General features: G+C 39.7%; 1 protein-coding gene across 3 annotated transcripts in view; it reads left to right on the top strand.

The window, feature by feature from the left end:
* The window catches only part of LONRF3 (LON peptidase N-terminal domain and ring finger 3), a 76,403-nt gene that overhangs the window by 36,842 nt on the left and 19,273 nt on the right, over positions 1 to 20,288 (top strand). Inside the window, exon 11 of one of the 3 annotated variants that reach the window (XM_090264787.1) lies at positions 4,619 to 4,994. The exons of 1 other annotated variant lie outside the window; for it this stretch is intronic. In XM_090264787.1, the coding sequence (XP_090120913.1) occupies positions 4,619 to 4,663 (45 nt within the window). In that variant the 3' untranslated portion in view covers positions 4,664 to 4,994. Of the gene's footprint in view, positions 1 to 778; positions 3,050 to 4,618; positions 4,995 to 20,288 lie in introns of those variants that run through there. One more of the 3 variants, XM_090264788.1, reaches the window with a different exon arrangement.

The raw sequence follows: 20,288 nt of genomic DNA, 5'->3' as shown, positions 1-20,288 counted from the left end.
AGTAAGTAGCTAGGTTTGTTTTTGAACCCATTATTTTGCAGTTTTAACATTTAAAATAGTTTGTGTTATACATAATTTTATTAAATAGGCATAACAAATCACAAAAGCACCCCAGAAACTCGCAATGGGAAGTTGCAGGCTAAATAAAATTAAATTACCCAACACATCTCTACTTAATCTAGGTAGAAAGGGAAGCTTGATTCTTTAAAATAAAATTCCATATCATAGAATGCTTCCTGTTAAGTGAGTACTTAACTCCAGCAAATGTAGATCTTTTTAAAATTTTTTTGATTTATTTATTGTTTTTCTATTACAGTTGTCCCACTTTTTCCCCCATTGCTTCCCCCCACCCAGCCCACCCCGCCTCCCACAGTCAGTCCCCACCCCATTGTCCATGTCTATGGGTCATTTATACTAGTTCCTTTACTAAACCCTTCTCCTACTTTACCCCCCTTCTCTCCTTCCCACCTCACCCCTGATAACTGTTACTCTGTTCCTTGTTAAATTTTGTTCGTTTGTGTTATTCATTAGTTTCCTGTATCAGGTGATATCATATGGTATTTTTCTTTCATTGCTGCAAATTTAGATCTTGATGAAGCAGAATTGCACTTTGCTCTCAGTAGCCTAGATACACATTTGGGTGGTTTTGCAGTGAGCTTTTGCTTTAGTAGTAGTGGGAGGCAGGATGCAAGGCTAAGCCTTGGCTTTCTGCGGGATGTCCTTGAGTGGGGTAATCGGTTATACATGACCATTTTTACCTCTAAAATTGATTTTGCAGCAAAGCTTGGAATGAAGAGTATACAGAGGAAAGACATAAAGCTAAATCTAGGCTTGAAGGACAAGACTTCTCCTCGGTATACTGTGCCATAATAAATGGTTAGTTATCCTGTCTATCAGGACCCAATTTTTTCCTAGTAGACTATTTTCTGTGAATGTGTGTGTTTGCGTGCACCCATTTGTGTGTTTGTATTATATATATGGTACAAAGCAGACATTATACCTTTCTGCTTTGTATTGTACTACTGCTGCTAGCTAACAACCAGCAAAATATAGAAAATGGAAAATGATAAAACTAATTTTCTGTAGACAACTTAAGAGAAAAAAATGCTTGCCCCTGACTTGAGAGAGGGGGCAAGGAACTGATTATTTTAATAATTTGCCTTTTTTGAAGGCTGACTGATAGTCGAGTCACTGCCCATGTGGCACTTCCAGCTCTGCCTGTGGAGCTTTCCTGGGCTCAGATAATCCCCTGTGGTTAGCCATTGGAGCAGTGGAGCTCCTCAGTGGTTCACAGTCCCCAGAGGTCTCTTACTGTCAACAGATTGCATACTGTTGATGGATTGGAAACCTATCAGGCACTGTGTTCCCCCATGCCAACTCCATTACCCAGATGGCGTTTTATTCAGGAACTCATTCCTTGAGTTTCCAACATGTTGACTTTGTATCCATTTTCATTTGCCAGGCAGAATCATAGCAGAGGTGTGTAATAAAGATGCAAATGGAAAGCAGCTGAAATAATGGAAAAGGACAGATGTTTGAGCCCATTCTCAAGCTTGTGGATTGAGGTTTTGATTTACGATCAAAGACAGTTTGGAAAAGTAGTCAGCTGCATGGGCTCCAATGTGTGGCCCTTCCTGAATGCAGAGAGGAAGAAGGAAAAGGAGCCATGTAAAATGAATGTATGCATTCACCCTGGCCAGTGTGACTCGGTTGGAGCATTGTCCCATAGCCAAAGTATTTCGGATTTGATTGCCAGGCAGAGCACATACTTAGGTTGCGGGTTCATTCCCCATTCCGGGCCCGTATGATCCATGGTCTGGGTGCATGAGGGAGGCAAGCAATCAATGGTTCTTTCTTACATCAACGTTTCTTTCTCTCCCTTCCTCTCTCTAAAAAAGCAATGAAAAAAATGCCCTCAGGTGAGGATAAAAAAACAATTAAAATCTATTCATTCAATTCCTCAAAGAATGATAGCTCCTGTTGTTCAACTGTTTAATAATCTGGGTTACATCCAGAGGTAAAATGAAATTTTTACTTAAAATGGGTATTTGCAAATGCGCTAAATTAACCTTGAGAGAGAAGTGCCTGTAATCTCTGTTCCTGGTCATTTTAAAGCTTTGCTTCATGACTTTGTAGCCTTTTAAAAATTTGTCGCAGCAAATGTGATTAACAAAAGTTTACAAAGCAACACTGCAGGTTATACATCATTTCAAAAGTTGCTTAACATGAGTGTATTGTCAAAACAACAACAGTAAACAAAATAAAAGGAGAGCAAATCAATGTGGCATCATAAGCTTATCTTAGATAAACTAGTTCCATCATTTCATGCAGTTCTCAGTAATGCCAGGAGTGAAATATTAAGCAACCCATTTAAACAGCAGCAAGTGTGTCTGTGTTTATTATTCCAGTTGTTTATTAAGTAACCATTTCACTCTCATACTGTAATAAACAGAGAGGGGAATTACGATAATGTTTTTCTCTCCCATATTGCTATTCAACTACCTCTATATGCTTGATTTCTATTTAGGATTTTCTTTCCTTCAAATCTGTACAAAGAAAAGTTTCAGCTCATGTATGTTGTAATAACAATGTAATATAGATAGTCTCTGTGAAAGCTATTTGTTTCATTAAAAAATGTTTTCTATTGTCTTACTTTGTATCTAACCCAGCTCAGCCTATACTTGAGGTCAAGAATTATCCAAATACTCTCATTTTGCTGGAAGTGTTTTGTTAAAAGTTGAATAGAAAGGAAAGCTGTTAGAACATCTATTTTGTTCGCATTTCTATTGGTTGTAATACATTTGACCAGAAGATCTTTCAAGGAAATAAACCTGCACTCAGCAAGCTCTTAAGTATGTGACAGTGAGGCAGGTGTGAACCAATTAATGTGATATATGTTCTGAAAACCTGGCCATAAATTAATTGTTTTAAAAATGTACCAGAAAAACTTGTTTTTTAAAGAGTTATGTTGAGGCATTTTGCCAGTAATCCACCCCAGTTTATTTGTAAATCTGTTCATATATTGGGTTTGCTTAAAACAGAGCGCACTACCTACTGTTTCTTTTGGTGTTATGAAATGCTTATGAAAGTGAATTACACATTTTTATTTCAATTAAACAGTTTCTCAACAATAGACTAAAGCTAGGGCGTGAACCTTTTGACAGTAAAATCAGTAACATTGACTGGGACAATGAATGATATTGACCAAGCTGACTCTAGCAAGAGAACTTCAACAACAGCTCATCTTCTTTACGGGATCCATTTTAGTCTTGTGCCACTGAGGACTTTATTCAAGTTCTATTTTACCACTGAAGAAACAATGACATGGGAGTCAGACAATGAAAAATTAAAAGATAGGAAATTCCACTTGGGCTGGACCTTGTTCCTTATATAGGATCAAGAGAAGGGAAGTAAAAATGCCCTAGGCCCACATTCTGTTTTGGCGAGGGGATTATAGGAAGTCTTTTGATGATCTGTCCTTTGAAAAGCAAGGCTGAATATGTTTTTATGGCCTGCTGGAGAGGGCCGTATTTTGACAAATCACAGTGATAAGAAGAAACTTGGCATCTAGCAGGTGACTAATAGTTAGGAAGCTAGTACTTACTAAGTGCTCACTGTGAGCCAGAGCTTGAGAAGCCTCAACTCATAATCCATACAACAATCTTATAGGGTAAATATTCTTATTACCATCATTTCACACATATGGAAACTGAAATTTAGAGACATGAAGTAATTTCCATTTTATGATCCTTCGAATGTCTTAAAACAAACCAAAACAAACAAATGCCGAAGATAAGGTTAGAAAATTTGTGATAACACATTCACACATTTAACTAAGGAGCAACTTAACACAGTATGGGTTGGCCATTCACAAGATAAATCTAGGATTTAGATGCAAGTTAATTTGTACTGCGTTATATACAGTGTGGTCTTCAAATGAAACACAAGCTATAAGTTGTATGACAAATGTCTCTGTCCAGTCTTACTAGCAAAACTGTGAATATATGAAAAATAGTCTTATAACCTCAAACACAGATGCCCTTCATGAATGTAAGGCTTTCATCAAATGGCTTTCCAAGCTGCCCATCCAAGTCTGGACCTGGCGGGAGACTTCTGGCAGCAGAGGGCCCCTCACAAGTACATTCAGTGACACTTGGTTTCACAGCTCTCAATCACTGTAGCTTCCAGAGGAGCAGCACAAGCTTGAAAGCTCCAGGCCAAGACAACCTTGTCCTGACATTTTTTGTTGTCTAAATAGCTTAACCTTTTTTCATTGTTCTTTTTATCTCTGTATCTCAGTGATTATCACCATTATTGTGTCACATACAAACATGGGACTTTATGTATCTGTTTTCTAGAAAAACACATGCACACACATACACACAATATTGAATACACTTTTCATACAGTTTACAGACCTCCTCTGAATCAATGAAGGTCATTCAGGTACTCTGTATAAGAACTCTCTACACACTAACATCCACGATCTTCAATAGAAAGTTCTAAGCCATAATTGTTTGAGGTAACCAAGGTTAATGTTTCAGCAATTTGGTGGTGGTTTAGTGTATAAGGGCAATATACTAAATTTAGGCTTGATTAAAAGTCCTAACTTTTCCAGTCTGACAAGTTTGAGAACTTCTCCCCACACCTTCCTCTGACTTAATTTCCCTAAAGTGGTGGCTACTGAGCTACAGCCTTGAATTGACCCAGCAACCAAGAAAATGTAAGTATTTAATTGAATTGTGGTGCCATTCTGTATAAACAGGGAATGCATCTAAGTTTTTCTGCCTTTGAGAATCAGCTAAAAGCCATGTACACAGGCATGTATATCATGGGGCTCTTAGAATCCTGACATACCTCCATGGACCATCCTGCTCTATTTTCTCTCTGGTTTCTGACCTGGGCCTTTCTTAGTAATAGTTTTTCTCTGACTCTAGAGTCTACTAAAGCCAAATGGACATTCACTTCCATTTTGTACCTGGTTTTATTCATCTGTCTCTGTTGCCTCATCACACTTGAGCTCTCCCATCTTGGACCATAGTTATGTTTATTAAAGGTTTCCTTCTTTCCCTCTTTCAACTCTTACTCTCTTGAGCCTTGCATGACACTGTTTTGTTCTTTTGGTCTTGGCTTACCCTTTTCCCCAATAGCTTCTGAACACCACCTGCCTGTTCATCCTCTGCCTGGCCCCGCTGAAAGGTTCCAGCATCTCCTACAAATGAGCTTTGCCTTATTCTCCTAAAGAGTTTCATTATGGCTTCCCAATATAAATTTGCATTTTTATTATTGACAGCCTCAGTTCCCATGCCCTCCCCCACCCCCCGCCCACCTGCAGCTGTCTGGGAGTTTCCCGTGATCACAGAATGTGCCAAACCGAACCGCGATTGGCCTTGATCAGCCAGCTGGGAGATAAACAACTAAATTCAATAGTGCCTTTTTTCTTCCTCCTATAATATAACCCCCTCCTTCCTTAGGAGCCCAGAGTTGGAGCCATTGGTGGCACGGCTTCCTCCCTGCTTGTTAATTCCCTCAATAAACTTCTTTTTTTCTGCTCACTGATTCTTGATGGTTCTCTGAGCGACTCCATTCTTAAAATTACATTTCCCATAGACTTCAGCTTTGCAAACACAAAAACAAATCAAACCCCACAGCTCAGAAAGCCATGTTGATACATATTTTTCAAAAGTCTAATTCTGACTATCCTTTTATCTTCCATTGGTTTCCAGCAATCAAAACTGCTGTTTTCTAAGGAGTAGCATTGTATCTCTCCCCACCCCTCTCTTCCCTTAGCTGTGTGACTAAAGAATAGAAGATTCTATTTGACTTAAAAAAAGAGGTCATCAGATTGAGCTCAGAAATGTATATGTGGGAGCTCATAAACAGAACAACTTTGTTTTACTGTTTTCAAACAGAATTTTAGTTAGGTCACTTCTACTAACAGCCATTTTATTAGGGAAAAAATTAATGACTATCAATTTAAAAAACAGGATTTGGAAATTTTCAAAATGAGAGCTAGGTAGATGAACTCTTGGGGTAACACTTTTAATTGACCTAAAACTACATGGCAAAAAGAAAATAGTGTATTTCTGATAGTGAGGACATAACCTCATAGTCTTTTTAGATTAACAGTGGTGTATATAATCTTTATAATGGCGGTGGAACCACATTCTAAATAATTTTCTGCAGAGCTTAGCTTGAGGAACATGATAGTCAAATGTTTCTAGATGTCGCCACCCATGTGGTCATTGGAACATGAGTTGATACTTGTACCAGAACTAGCTGCCATTAGATGAGCCAATCTTAAGTCTAATATTTCATCTAGAAGAATAACAGATCAAGAGGTTTAAGAACTCCAGATGTTTTAATTTGGATAAGTGCAGCCACAAAGCATGTTGGGGCTTCAATAGAGGACTGGTAGAGAAAAGGAAGTAGTTGATATTAGATAACATTAAGGGGTGCAGTTAGCCTGGTTTGACCGTAGAAGAGTAGAGTGAATGAAGTAGTAAGCCATCCCAAGTGAGTAGTGCCCAAGGCAGGGTGGCAAACTTGAAGAAATAAACATTTGTCCTTGTTGTGAGCTGAATTGTGTTCCCTGAAAAATTCATATGTTGAAGCCCTAACCACTTGCACCCAAGAACCTTAAATGTGACTGTATTTGAACACATGGTCTTTAAAGAAGTAATTAACTTCAAATGAGGTCATTAAGGTGAGCCCCCATCCCAAATGACTGGTGTCCTTATAAGAAGAGAAAGAAATGACAACAAACTCACAACTATCAACAACTGAAACTAAAAATAAAAACAAAATCCAACTAAGCAAATCAGAATAGGAACAGAATCATAGGTATGGGGATCATTTGCAGGGTTATCTGCTAGGAGGGGGAAGGGGAAGAAATGGGGAAATGGTGCAGGGATTAAGAAGCATAATTGGTTGGTACAAAATAGGGGGAAGTTAAAAATAATATAGGAAAGGGTGAAGCCAAAGAACTTACATGCATGACCCATGGACATGAACTAAGGGGGGGTGGGATTGCTGGAGGGAGGGTGGGTGCTGGGTGGAGGGGAGCAAAGGGGAAAAATTGGGACTGCTGTAACAACATAATAACATATACTTAAAAAGAAGAAGATAAAGGACCACATGAGGACACAATGAGAGAGTGACCATCTACAAGGCACGAAGAGAGGCATCAGGAGAAACCAGACCTGCCACACCTTGATCTTGGGCTTCTAGCCTCCAGAACTGTGAGAAAATACTTTTCTTTTGTTTAAGCCACCAGTATGTGTTATTTCGTTATGGCAGCTCTAGCAAGTGAATGCAGCTCTTCTTTTATACATCCTAGGCTTTAAATTCCTTTCCAATATTTGGGGAAGTCCCCATTGATGAGTATTGGTGGGAGGCAGAGCCACTCTAACAGCAGCAATAGTTGCATCAAGATGGAGTTCCTGGTTCAATATCAATGGTGTTAGGAGGCAGGCTGTCATGTCTAGTATTCATTGATGACAACTGTAGTTGTATCCTGAAATGGCTAGTAATGCAATGTAATGGTCATTATTGTGGCTTTCGTAGGCCTAGGCTAGGCTCACTAGCTCTCCCAGGGACATTGTGAGCTACCAAAAACCTTTACGTAAATACATTTACTCCCTAAATCAATTAGAGATCATTTCTATGGCTTATAATTAAGGCCACTGACTGGTATGATTCAGGTCTACATCTGTATCCTGAGAGTAACTCAACTGCAGATGTTACTAGGTATCAGAGGCATTCAAAGTTGGATGCAGAAAGGCCTCAGGATTCTCAGTAGTCAGGCAATTTGGAGCAGTGCTCTAGCCATCAGAGATGCTGGGAAGAGGAAGACCTGACCTCAAGTGTTTGTTTTTGTTCCCTCCTCCCCTCCTCCTCCTTCTCCTCCTTCTTCTTGCTCCTCCTCCTTCTCCTTCTTTTGTCCTTCCTTTTTGATCCTCATCCTTGGCCAATGTCTTGGCTAAGCCACTAGCCTCCACAGACATTGTTCAGCCCTAAGTGGGGCCCTTGAGAGTAATGTACCTCTGTGAGCCCTAGTTAATTAGGACTCTCTTGGAAATGAAAGACAACTTAGAATTCATCCCCTACTACCCTATCTCAGGCCTTTTTGTACTCAGCCATGAAGACTGGAGATAATACCATAATATGTCTGTGTAAACTTTGATTCTCCATTACTTGGAAACCAAGGTTCACCCTGAGACACAGTGGCAGCTCTATAATATCGATATATCTATTAAGGGCAGCAAATAGTTACTAGTGGGAGGTGGGGAGATGGGCCAAGAAGAAGGGCCACTGTGTGTGACCAGGGGGCTATCTTGAAGCTGAGTTAACATAGCAAGCACATTGTTTCTATTTAGGTTGTATGTGGTAGAAGAGAAGAAATACCAAACATCTCTAAATATACCCTTTTTCACTTTTTACTTAATATTAAAGATGTTAAGTTGTCCTTATTAAAGAACACTTTTATAATTTTTATTTGAGGGTAACTTTGAGAGACAGATAGATACAAGGAGGTCTATGTATCTCCTTTAAGCTCTTCCTTGGTGCCACCACTCCTGGACAGGAGGCATCTAGGGCCACAATCTTATCAGAAGGCAGTTGTTCAGTTCCGAGTTCAGTTTTTGCTCTTAAGGACTTATGCTAAGTCTACTCACTGTTCTCCCAAGCACAGGATTCAGAGCTTTTGTGGCCTCACCGTTTGGGCCTAGAGCACAGCTCTTAGCTGATTTTTTTTTTCAATTTAACATAATTTAATAAATTCACTTAGATATTCAGCGGGCTTTCAAATATGGGGCCCATTGTGGGACAAACAGAATAGCATGCAGGAAGGATTTGGATAATGCACAACCTGAGGCTTCCTGAGGCCACTTTCAGCTGTAAAGTTTCGGCGATTTATGGTCTGGAAGATCTTGCCACCATCTGCAGTTCCCATAAACACTCCATCAGAGTAGAAAAGATGGTCATCCCTTAGATTCTGGCAGAGGGCATCTTGGCCATACTAATGATTCATCCCACAGTCTACAGCCAGGCCTCCCCAGAAGCAAGGAGAGATCCTGATTCAAGTCAAGAAGGTTTTCCCTGAGGTTCTAACATCATCTGGCAGGAAGTTAAAGGGCTTCAGAAGTGACTGTGATAGCTGATCATTTTGTAATGTGACCTCAGGCTTGCCAGACTTCTGGTACCACCAACTCTTCCTTTGCCATTACTTATCAACTCTCCAGTCTCCCCTGATTCCTTTCCAGCCTACAGAGTCTAGGCATGACAAGGAAGCTGGTCCTTTAACAACAGCATGCACAACTAAGGGGTAATTCCTTTCTTTTTGGAAACTCAATAGGAATACTTGATTTGAAAATGTCAAACTACCATACAAAACAAAAAAACTCAGGAGACAAATTGAATTTCTCTGAGGTAGAAGGGTTTCAAACATTTTCCAGTGTGAAAGAGCACATTATACTTAATATGCCCAATCCCTCATTGAATATTTAACTTTGTTTTAACTTTTTGTTAGGCTAAAAAAATAAAGGTCAGTAAAGCAAAGGTTTCTATAGCAACTTGGCAGCCACACCTCTTGTAACCTATGAAATCATTAAATTCTGAGGTGCAAGTAGGTCAGAGAAGAGCCTTATGGGAATTGGCTGCCCAGTGGTTATATAACTAGAATATGCGAAGGTTACAACCTACTCATCAAGGAGGAGAGAAGCAGGTATTAAAAATGTCTGAAACTGCCTCATACTGCCCTTTGTTAGGAGGGCCTTCAACTGGTGATGGGGAGTGGAGTGTTGTGTATATGTCTTCAGGATGAGGGAGGTGCCCTAAGGAATGGAAGGACAAAACCTGAGAAAACAGAAAGCCTAAGGCTTAAGTCTGAAAAGCTTAGCACTAGTTAGACTGGGTGATCCCTGCTGGTCTGCTACCCTGGCAAGAATGGGCAGGCCTCTTTTTTGGCAGGGGGTATGGGCAGATAAGTACAAGCCAGACATATTTGAAAGTAAAGCCATGTGTGGGAAGACAAGAATGGGCATGCTGGCAGGCAGCCCCCCCACCCCCACCCCCCAAAAAAACCTAGGCCTGAGAATCTGAGGGCTTACCAAGGTTATAAAGGGCTAAACTACCCCATAGATACATCCTCTGCAGTCACCATTTTCTCTCATCCCACAACTTATGACAACAACCATAAATTCCTATATAAGCCTCCAAGCATCAGGTAGAAAATTGATAATTAATACAGAGACTGCTGGAAATAAAAATCCATCATTAGTTTCTTTTTTTTCTATCTTGGCACCACCTCTGCAAACCACATGTAAATAAATTAATTACCATACTTTCATTTAATGTGGAGAATTGCAGATCGTTATATAAGGCAGCCATTTTATTTTGCACATGCTAATGAGAATGGCGTTTGACATAGAGAAGTTTCTAGTCTGGGTCATACAATAAAGGAAAGAGATAGAGAGAGATTCATTCTATTTCCTCTGTATCTTGTGGAAGGAAAGTCTGTCACCTTGTTAACATCATTCCCATCAGAGGGTCCCAAGTCCCCATTCTCACCAACCACACAAATGCTGGGATGCTGTCCAATTCCCAGACTCTGGGAATTGCTTCTTTGTCAACCTCCCTTGTGACTCAGAACCCACCTCTGCCCTCCCCACCTCTTAAACAACATGCTCAGGCACCTTATTTGTTGTCTTTGATCACATTTACCTGAGAGAAGGTAGGAGTGGAAGACTGAAGAATGTTTAACTTCGAGGGAGTGGTGGTGAGAGAGGTCAGTTTGGGATAACAACCAGAGCTACAACACTCGTGCGCTGGCTCTAATACAAGCCCAAGGTCATTTCCAACTTGCTGAGTGACCTTCAGTCTTCTATGAGTTACAGCTGCAGCTGAGTCATAGACAAACAGAGAGAGACAGGTGTTTTCTGCTCATAAGCCTTCTTCCTTATCCCCTCCCCATATTCTTCCTAGTTACTTGAGGAAAGGGCTGTGCTTTTGTTGAGTATGAGATCCCCGAATAGTGAGGTGGGCTCTGGTCCTGTGGTAAAGAAAAACTTCCACGGAATGATTGGGAGGTTTTGCATGTTTTATTGGTGCAGCATGGCAAAGAGTGCTGGCGATATACACTCACACCCGCTGCACAGTGCAGCAAGTTTATATATGCTAGGTGAACAAAGGTGGCTTCTGGCAATGTGATTACACAACTCATGCTGAAACAGCTAACCGGAACTCGTGATCCGGAAGTAGGCCTGACTCCCTCATTTATATATATATATATATATATATATATATATATATATATATATATATATATATATATATATATATATGTATTAATTATATTGTTACAGAAGTTCCCATTTTTCCCCCTTTGCTCCCCTCTGCCCAATACCCCACTTCCCTCCAGCAATCCCACTGCCCTTAGTTCATGTCCATAGGTCGTGCATATAAGTTCTTTGGCTTCACCCTTTCCTATATTATTCTTAACATCCTCCTGTCTATTTTGTACCAACCGATTATGCTTCTTAGTCCCTACACCATATCCCCATTCTCCCCCTTTCCCCTCCCAGCTGATAACCCTCCAAATGATCCCCATACCTATGATTCTGCTCCTATTCTCGTTTCCTTAGTTGGATTTTTTGTTTTTTTAGATTCAGTTATTGATAGTTGTGAGTTTGTTGTCATTTTGGTGTTCATATTCTTGATCTTGTTTTTCTTAAATAAGTCCCTTTGACATTTCATATAATAATGGCTTGGTGATGATGAACTCCTTTAGCTTCACCTTGTCTGGGAAGCACTTCATCTGCCCTTCCATTCTAAATTATAGCTTTGCTGGATAGAGTAATCTTGATTGTAGGTTGCTTTTCATCACATTGAATACTGCTTGCCAGTCCCTTCCTGCCTGCAAAACATCCTCTGAGAAATCAGCTGATAGTCCTATAGGCACTCCCTGTAGGCAACTCTCTGTCTCTCTCTTGCTGCTCCCAGGACTCTCTCTTTATCTTTCACCTTTGGCATCTCAATAATGATGTATCCTGGTGTGGTCCCCTCTGGGTCCAGCTCACCCGGGACCCTCTATTCTTCCCGGACCTGTATATCCATCTCCTTCACAAAATTTGAGAAGTTTTCCTCATTTTTTTCAATTCTTGCTTCCTCATTCTGCACTAGTTGACTGTTTTTTTCTTCCTTATGTTCCAAATCCTTAATTTGAACCCCAGTTTCCTTCCCTTCACCATTGGTTTTGTGTGGATTTTCCTTCATTTCACTTAGCATAGCCTTCACTTCTCTTATGCGTTTGCCATACTCAAGCATATATATCAAGTCTGTGAGCATCTTTATCACCAGTATTTTGAATTCTGCATCTGTTAGGTTATCTATCTCCTCATCTGTTAGGTTGGCTATCTCCTTGTCACTTAGTCCTCCCACTGGAACCTTGATCCGTTCCCCTTTTTGGGCCATACTTCTCTGTCTCCTCATTCTGACACGCTCCTGTGTTTGTTTGCCTCTGTGTCTTAGGTAGAGCTATTGCACCTGTTACATTGTAAGGGGTGGAGCCTTAGGGATTCGTCAGTGCAGGGCGACCTGTTTCACCATGTTGTGGCGCTGTATGTGGGGGAGGGGTCTGAGAGGGAACTATGCCACCTTCCCAGCACTTGCCCCTTTTCCAGGCACCTCTCCCACTTCTGCACTGGACTGGCGCCCCTCTAGCTGCTGCCCTGACCGTTGTTCCCAGAGTGGTTGGGTCTGTGGACGTTCTAGGACTTTGGGGGCCCTTTAAACAAGTGGACTCTGCTGAAACCGGCAGTTTCTGCCTCCACCCCAACCCCCACTGGTCTGTGCAGTCAGAAGCAATGAGGCTTGATTTTCCCTGGTGCTGGGACCGTGAGCTGCTAGGTCCGGTGAGGAGCTGGGAACGCTCCCCAGGTGTTCCTACTGACTTTTTAAAACGTGAGACTGTGCTTTCCGCTGGCCTGCAGATGCCACCGCTGCTGCCGCCACCACACCGTGTCCTCTCCACCCCAGCTCCACCCCTCCTACCTGTGTGGATGAATATTTCTTCTTTATATCTTTGTTTGCTGGACTTCCATGCAGCTTGATTTTCTGGAACTTGTGGCTGTTTATAGTTTTGAGGTAGTTGTATTCCTTCTTAGTTGTGGAGGGAGACACAGCATGTCTGTCTATGCCTCCATCTTGGCCGGAAGCCCCTTGGCATGTTTTATCCATCTCCAGAACTTATTCATCTTTTGGAATAGAAACTCTATACTCATCAGACAAGTGCCCCCATTCCTTCCCTCCCCCAGCCCTTAGTATAACCACCATGCTATTTTCTGTCTCTGTGAATTTGACCACTCTAGGTACCTCATATAAATGGAATCATAGAGGACTCAGCAGACAGAGCAAGCATACTACCAGCCCTGCCTCACTGAGCCTCAGTCTGCTTGTCATCAAAATGGGCATGATAATTCTTCTTTGCTGAACTTACTAAGTGAGAAATAAAAAGAGAGGGAGAGAAATCAAAAGCCTCATCCTGCCACATCAGAGGTAGGAGGAGACTGTGATCACCCCCCAGGTCACAGATGAGAAATACAAGGTCCGGGGAGAGAACAGGCCCCAGGGTCTTGGCTAGCCCACCAAGAAGCACCTTTGCTTTGGGCTGAGATATTACCTCTTGGTTTGGGCTCTGAGAATGGCTCTGGGCCTTTAATGCCATAGGATAGAGATCCCATGATGGACGCCTGCTTCCCCTCAGGCTGTAAGCCTCTGGAGGCTGGGATTTTCTCCAGTTTTGATCATCATATCTCCAGCATCAATGAAGTTCCTGACACATGGTATGTACCTGTCCAATATGTATTCATTGAATGAATGAATGAATGAATGAATGATAGCCATGCTTTTCAAAGAGTTATATGAGCAGCCTGGCAGAGTACCAGAGAGTATTGGAGGGTATAGGTGCCCATTTTTGGAATGTCCATTTTACTCAGAGTATGGGGGAAACTGAGGCTGAGCTGCAGCCAATGCCCCGGCTCTGCTGGAAACTACTCTGTCCAACAGAGGTTTCATGACCATGGCAGAACAAATCTATCCAGGACACTGTATTTTGTCTGGGGGGAAAGGGAGGCAGCTATTTCCTCTAGTGGAGAAAGTGCAAGACCTCTGTTCCTCATGTTTTTTATTGAGAAGGGTATGCATGGAAGAAACAAGGTCAAAATTAATAAATCATCAATAGCTTTAAGGCACCTGGATTACAGTTTACAATAACAGATTACAAGCACCAGTATAAAGGGCACAGTGACCAGTCTGTGTCAGGGTCTATCAAACATCTTGATGCCACACTGGTATTAGGTGTAAGGTTTTGTATATTCTTTGCTAGAGATTGTTTATAGTTAACTAAGAGATAAGAAAGGCAGAGCAAGCTCCAAAGCATTATAAGCATTTTCTAAATCCAATTCCCATGGAAATCCTCTGAATGATTTTTGGTTATGTCTCCCATGCAGCCTTTTGTTGAGACTTAAAGACAAGCCAGGGGGGAAAGTCAGGCTTATGGCCGGGGTTACAATTCCCTGAACCACAAGGAATGGTTCCCTGAAAGAAACCATGTAACTGTTAACATCATTTTTTGTTATTTTTTATTGTGGTAAAATATATATAACACTATGGTGTTTTCTTTAAAAAGTTAAACATGTGATAATCATATGATTCAGCAAGTCCACTTCTGGGTCTAAACCCAAGAGAATTAAAAACAGAAACTCAAGCAGAGTCTCGCACACCAGTGCTCACTGCAGTATTACTCACAATAGCTAGAAAGTGGAAACAACCAGGTGTGTATCAATTAACGAAAAGATAAACTATGTGGTACATCTGTACAATGTAATATTATTCAGCCTTAAGAAGAAAGGAAAATCTGATACACGCTCCAACATAATATATCTTGAAGACGTTATACCTAATGAAATAAGCAAACATGCAACTTTTGGTGTGTGGGATGACACTCCAACCAACTGAGCCATCTGGTCAGGGATGTTGGGAGATTTTCTTATTGCTGCTTCAATTTCATTAGTTGTAATCTCTCTATTCAGATCCTCTGATTCTTCCCAATTCAGTTTTGGAAGATTGTGTGTTTTTAGGAATTTGCCCATTTCATCCAGATTGTCTAATTTGTTGGCATACAGTTCTTCATAATATTTCCTTACAACTTTTTTTTGTGTTTCTGTGCTCTCAGTTGTTACTTTACCTCTTTCACTTCCGGTTTTATTTATTTGGGTCCTTCCTCTTTTTCTTGATGAGTTTCATTAAAGATTTGTCAGTATTGTTCACCTTTTCAAAGAACCAGCTCTTGGTTTCATTGATCTTTTGTATTTTTTTAGACTCTATTTTATTTATTTCTTCTCTGACCTTTACTATTTGCTTTCTTGTATTCACTTTTGGCTTTGTTTGTTATTCTTTTTCTAGTACCTTTGAATGTAAAGTTAGATTGTTTATTTGAGATTTTTCTTGTTTCTTGAGGTAGACCTGTAATGCTATGAATTTTTTGGGGGGGAGACAACTTTCACTTTCCATAGATTTTGGGTCCTTGTGTTCTTGTTTTCATTTGCTTCAAAGTAACTCTTGATTTCATCCTTAATCTCATTTTTGACCCATTCGTTCTTTTTTCTTAAGTATATTTTATTGTTATGTTGTTACAGTTGTCCCAATTTCTTTTCCCTTTCCTTCCTTCTGCCCAGTGCCCCCTTCCTTCCAGCAATCCCACGCCCCGTAGCTCATGTTCATGGGTCATGTATATAAGTTCTTCGGCTTCACCTTTCCTATATTATTCTTAACTTCCCCTTGTCTATTTTGTACCAACCAATCACACCTCTTATGCCCTGCACCATTTCCCCATTTCTCCCCCTTCCACTTCCCAGCTGATAACCCTCCAAATGATTCCCATACCCATGATTCTATTCCTATTCTGGTTTGCTTAGTTAGATTTTGTTTTTATTTTTTAGATTTAGTTATTGATAGTTGTGAGTTTGTTGTCATTTGAATGTTCATAGTCCTGATCTTCTTTTTCTTAAGTCCCTTTGACATTTCATATAATAATGGCTTGGTGATGATAAACTCCTTTAGCTTTACCTTGACTGGGAAGCACTTTATCTGCCCTTCTATTCTAAATGATAGCTTTGCTGGATAGAGTAGTCTTGGTTGTAAGTCCTTGCTTTTCATCACTTCAAATACTTCTTGCCAGTCTCTTCTTGCTCACAAAGTTTCTTTAGAGAAATCAACTCATAGTCTTATAGGCACCCCTTTGTAAGTAACTCTCTGCTTTTCTCTTCCTGCTTTTGAGATTCTCTCTTTATCTTGAACCTTCGGAATTTTATTTTTTTTATTTTTTTATTTTTTTATTTTTTATTTTTGGTTTTTCAATTACAGTTGTCCCACTTTTTCCCCATTTCTCTCCCCCACCCAACCGACCCCTCCTCCCGTAATCATATCCCTCCCCGTTGCCCATGTCCATGAGTCATTTATACACATTCTTTGACTAAACCCTTCCCTTACTTATCCCCCTTCTCTCCCACTCCCCTCCCCCCTATTGACTGCTATTCTGCTCTTTGTTATATTTAGTTATTTTGTTTGTGTTGTTCTTTAGTTTCCTGTATTAGGTGATATCATATGGTATTTTTCTTTCTTTGCCTGGCTTATTTCACTAAGCATAATTCTCTCTAGTTCCATCCATGTTGTTGTAAATGGCAGGAGTTCCTTCTTTCTTTCTGCTACATACCATTCCATTATGTAAATGCACCACCGTTTCTTGATCCACTCATCTACAGATGGGCACTTAGGTTGTTTCCAGCACTTAGCTATTTCAAACAGTGCTACAATGAACATAAGTGTGCATAAGTTCTTTTGAATTGGTGTTTCAAGATTCCTTGGGTATAATCCTAGTAGTGGAACCGCTGGTTCAAAAGGCAGTTCCATTTTTAGTTTTTTGAAGTAATTCCATACTGTTCTCCATAGTGGCTGCACCAGTCTGCATTCCCACCAACAGTGCAGTACGGTTCCCATTTCTCCACATCCTCGCCAGCACTTGTTGTTTGTTGATTTGTTGATGATGGCCATTCTTACAGGTGTAAAATGGTATCGCATTGTAGTTTTTATTTGCATCTCCCTGATGGCTAATGATGTTGAGCATTTTTTCATGTGTCTATGGACCTTCTGTATGTCCTCTTCGGAGAAGTGTTTGTTCAGGTCCTTTGCCCATTTTTTAATTGCGTTGTTTGTTTTCTTGATGTTGAGTCGTAACAGCTCTTTATATATTTTGGAAATCAGTCCCCTGTCTGTGATGTCATTGGCAAATATGTTTTCCCATATGGTAGGTTTCCTTTTCATCTTGCTGATGTTTTCTTTTACTGAGCAGAAACTCTTTAGTTTGATGTAATCCCATTTATTTTTTTTCCTTTACTTCACTTGCCTTAGGAGATGTATCCGTGAAGATATTGTTACATGAGATACCTGAAATTTTCCTGCCTATGTTTTCCTCTAGGACTTTTATGGTGTCATGGCTTACATTTAAGTCTTTGATCCATCTTGAGTTTATTCTCATGTGTGGTGTAAGTTGGTGGTCTAGTTTCATTTTTTTGCAAGTCCCTATCCAGTTCTCCCAGTACCATTTGTTAAAGAGGCTCTTCTCACTCCATTTTATGTTCCTTCCTCCTTTATCAAATATTAGTTGACCATAGAGGCCTGGGTTTATTTCTGGACTCTCTATTCTGTTCCACTGATCTATATGTCTGTTCTTTCACCAGTACCAGACTGTTTTGATCACAGTGGCTTTGTAGTATTGTTTGATATCTGGTGTTGTGACTCCTCCTGCTGTATTCTTCTGTCTCAAGATTGCTTTGGCTATTCGGGGTCTTTTTTGGTTCCATATGAATTTTTGGAGTATTTGTTCTAGGTCTGTGAAATATGTCATTGGTATTTTAATAGGGATTGCATTGAATCTGTAAATTGCTTTGGGTAGTATGGCCATTTTGATGATGTTGATTCTTCTCATCCAAGAACATGGTATTTGCTTTCATTTATTTGTATCTTCATTAATTTCTTTCTTAAATGTTATGTAATTTTCAGAGTACAGGTCTTTTATCTCTTTGGTTAAGTTTACTCTTAGGTACTTTATTTTTCTTGTTGCTATAGTAAATGGCTTTTTTTTTTTTTTTTTGCCTCTGTCACTGATATTTTATTGTTGGTGTACAGAAATGCCTTAGATTTCTGTATATTTATTTTGTACCCTGCTATTTTGCCAAATTCACTTATTATATCGAGTAGTCTTTTAGTGGAGTTTATAGGATTTTCTAGGTATACTATCATGTCATCTGCATATAATGATAGTTTTATTTCTTCTTTCCCAATTTGGATGTCTTTTATTACTTTTTCTTGTGTGATTGCTGTGGCTAGGACTTCCAACACTATGTTGAATAGAAGTGGGGAGAGTGGACAACCTTGTCTAGTTCCTGAATTCAGGGGGAATGCTTTTAGGTTTTGACCATTGAGTATGATGTTGGCCTGAGGCTTCTCATATATAGCCTTGATTATGTTAAGATATGCTCCCTCTATTCCCATTTTGCTGAGTGTTTTCATCATAAATGGGTGTTGTACTTTATCAAATGCTTTTTCTGCGTCTATAGATATGATCATGTGATTTTTGTCTTTCATTTTGTTTAGGTGATGTATTTTATTTATTGATTTGTGAATATTAAACCATCCTTGCATCCCTGGGATGAATCCCACTTGATCGTTAAGTATGATCTTTTTGATGTATTGCTGGATCCTGTTTGCCAATACTTTATTGAGGATTTTTGCATCTATGTATATCAGTGATATTGGCCTGTAGTTTTCTTTCTTTGTTGTGTCTTGACCTGGTTTTGGGATTAGGGTAATACTGGTTTCATAGAAAGAGTTTGGGATTTTTCCCTCTTCTTGGATTTTTTGGAATAGTTTGAGGAGGGTAGGAGTTAGTTCTTCCCTAAATGTTTTGTAAAATTCACCTGTGAAGCCATTCGGTCCAGGGCTTTTGTGTCCCGGAAGATTTTTGATTACTGTTTCAATTTCCTTCTTTGTTATTGGTCTGTTGAGACTTTCCACTTCTTCTTGCTTCAGTTTTGGAAGGTTGTATGCTTCTAGAAATTTGTCCATTTCTTCTACTTTGTCAAATTTCTTGCCATACAGTTGTCTGTAGTAATTTCTTACTATCATTTGTATTTCTGAGGTATCAGTAGTGATTTCTCATCTTTCATTTCTGATTTTGTTTATTTGGGTCTTCTCTCTTTTTTTCTTGATGAGCCTGGCTAGAGGCTTGTCGATTTTGTTTATTTTTTCGAACAACCAGCTCCTAGTTTTGTTGCTCTTTTGAATTGTTTGTTTAGTCTCTATGTCATTTAATTCTGCTTTGATCTTGATGATTTCCTTTCTTCTTTTTGCCCTAGGCTTTGTTTGTTGTTGTTGTTCTAGTTCTTGTAGCTTTAGGATTAGATTTTTTATTTGAGGTTCTTCTATCCTTTTCAGATATGCCTGTATTGCTATGAACTTCCCTCTTAGGACTGCTTTTGCTGTGTCCCATAGGTTTTGGGCTGTTGTGTGTTCATTGTTATTAGTTTCTAGAAAATTCTTGATTTCTTCTTTGATGTCATTGTTAACCCATTCATTATTTAATAGCATGTTATTCATTCTCCATGAGTTTGGGTGTCTTTGATTTTTTTCTTTGAGGTTGATTTTTAGTTTCAAGGCATTGTGGTCTGAAAAGATGCTTGATATAATTTCAATTTTCTTCAATTTGTTGAAGCTTGTATTCTGTCCTATCATGTGGTCTATCTTTGAAAATGTCCCATGTGCATTTGAAAAGAATGTATATTTTGCTTCTTTGGGGTGGAAAGTTCTCTATATGTCAGTTAAGTCCATGTGGTTTAGTGTGTTGTTCAATGCCTGTATATCCTCGGTGTTTCTTTGCTTCGATGATCTGTCTATTGTTGATAATGGGGTTTTGAAGTCCCCTACTATGAGTGTGTTGTTGTTAATATCCTTTGTGGTCTTTTAGTATTTACTTTATGTATTTGGGTGCTCCTATGTTGGGTGCATATATATTTATCAGTGTTATATCTTTTTGACGGATTGTTCCTTTAAGTATTACGAAATGTCCTTCTTTGTCTGTTTATGTTGCCCTTGCTTTGAAATCCGTTTTGTCTGATATGAGGACTGCTACCCTAGCTTTTTTTTTAGGTCTGTTTGCTTGGAATATTTTTTTA

Source organism: Furipterus horrens, unplaced genomic scaffold (assembly GCF_987537825.1).
Source record: "Furipterus horrens unplaced genomic scaffold, mFurHor1.1.pri manual_scaffold_17, whole genome shotgun sequence".
In the NCBI taxonomy this organism is placed as follows: Eukaryota; Metazoa; Chordata; class Mammalia; order Chiroptera; family Furipteridae; genus Furipterus; species Furipterus horrens.
The sequence above is the reverse complement of the archived record's forward strand: the minus strand, read 5'-3'. Positions and strand labels throughout refer to the sequence as shown.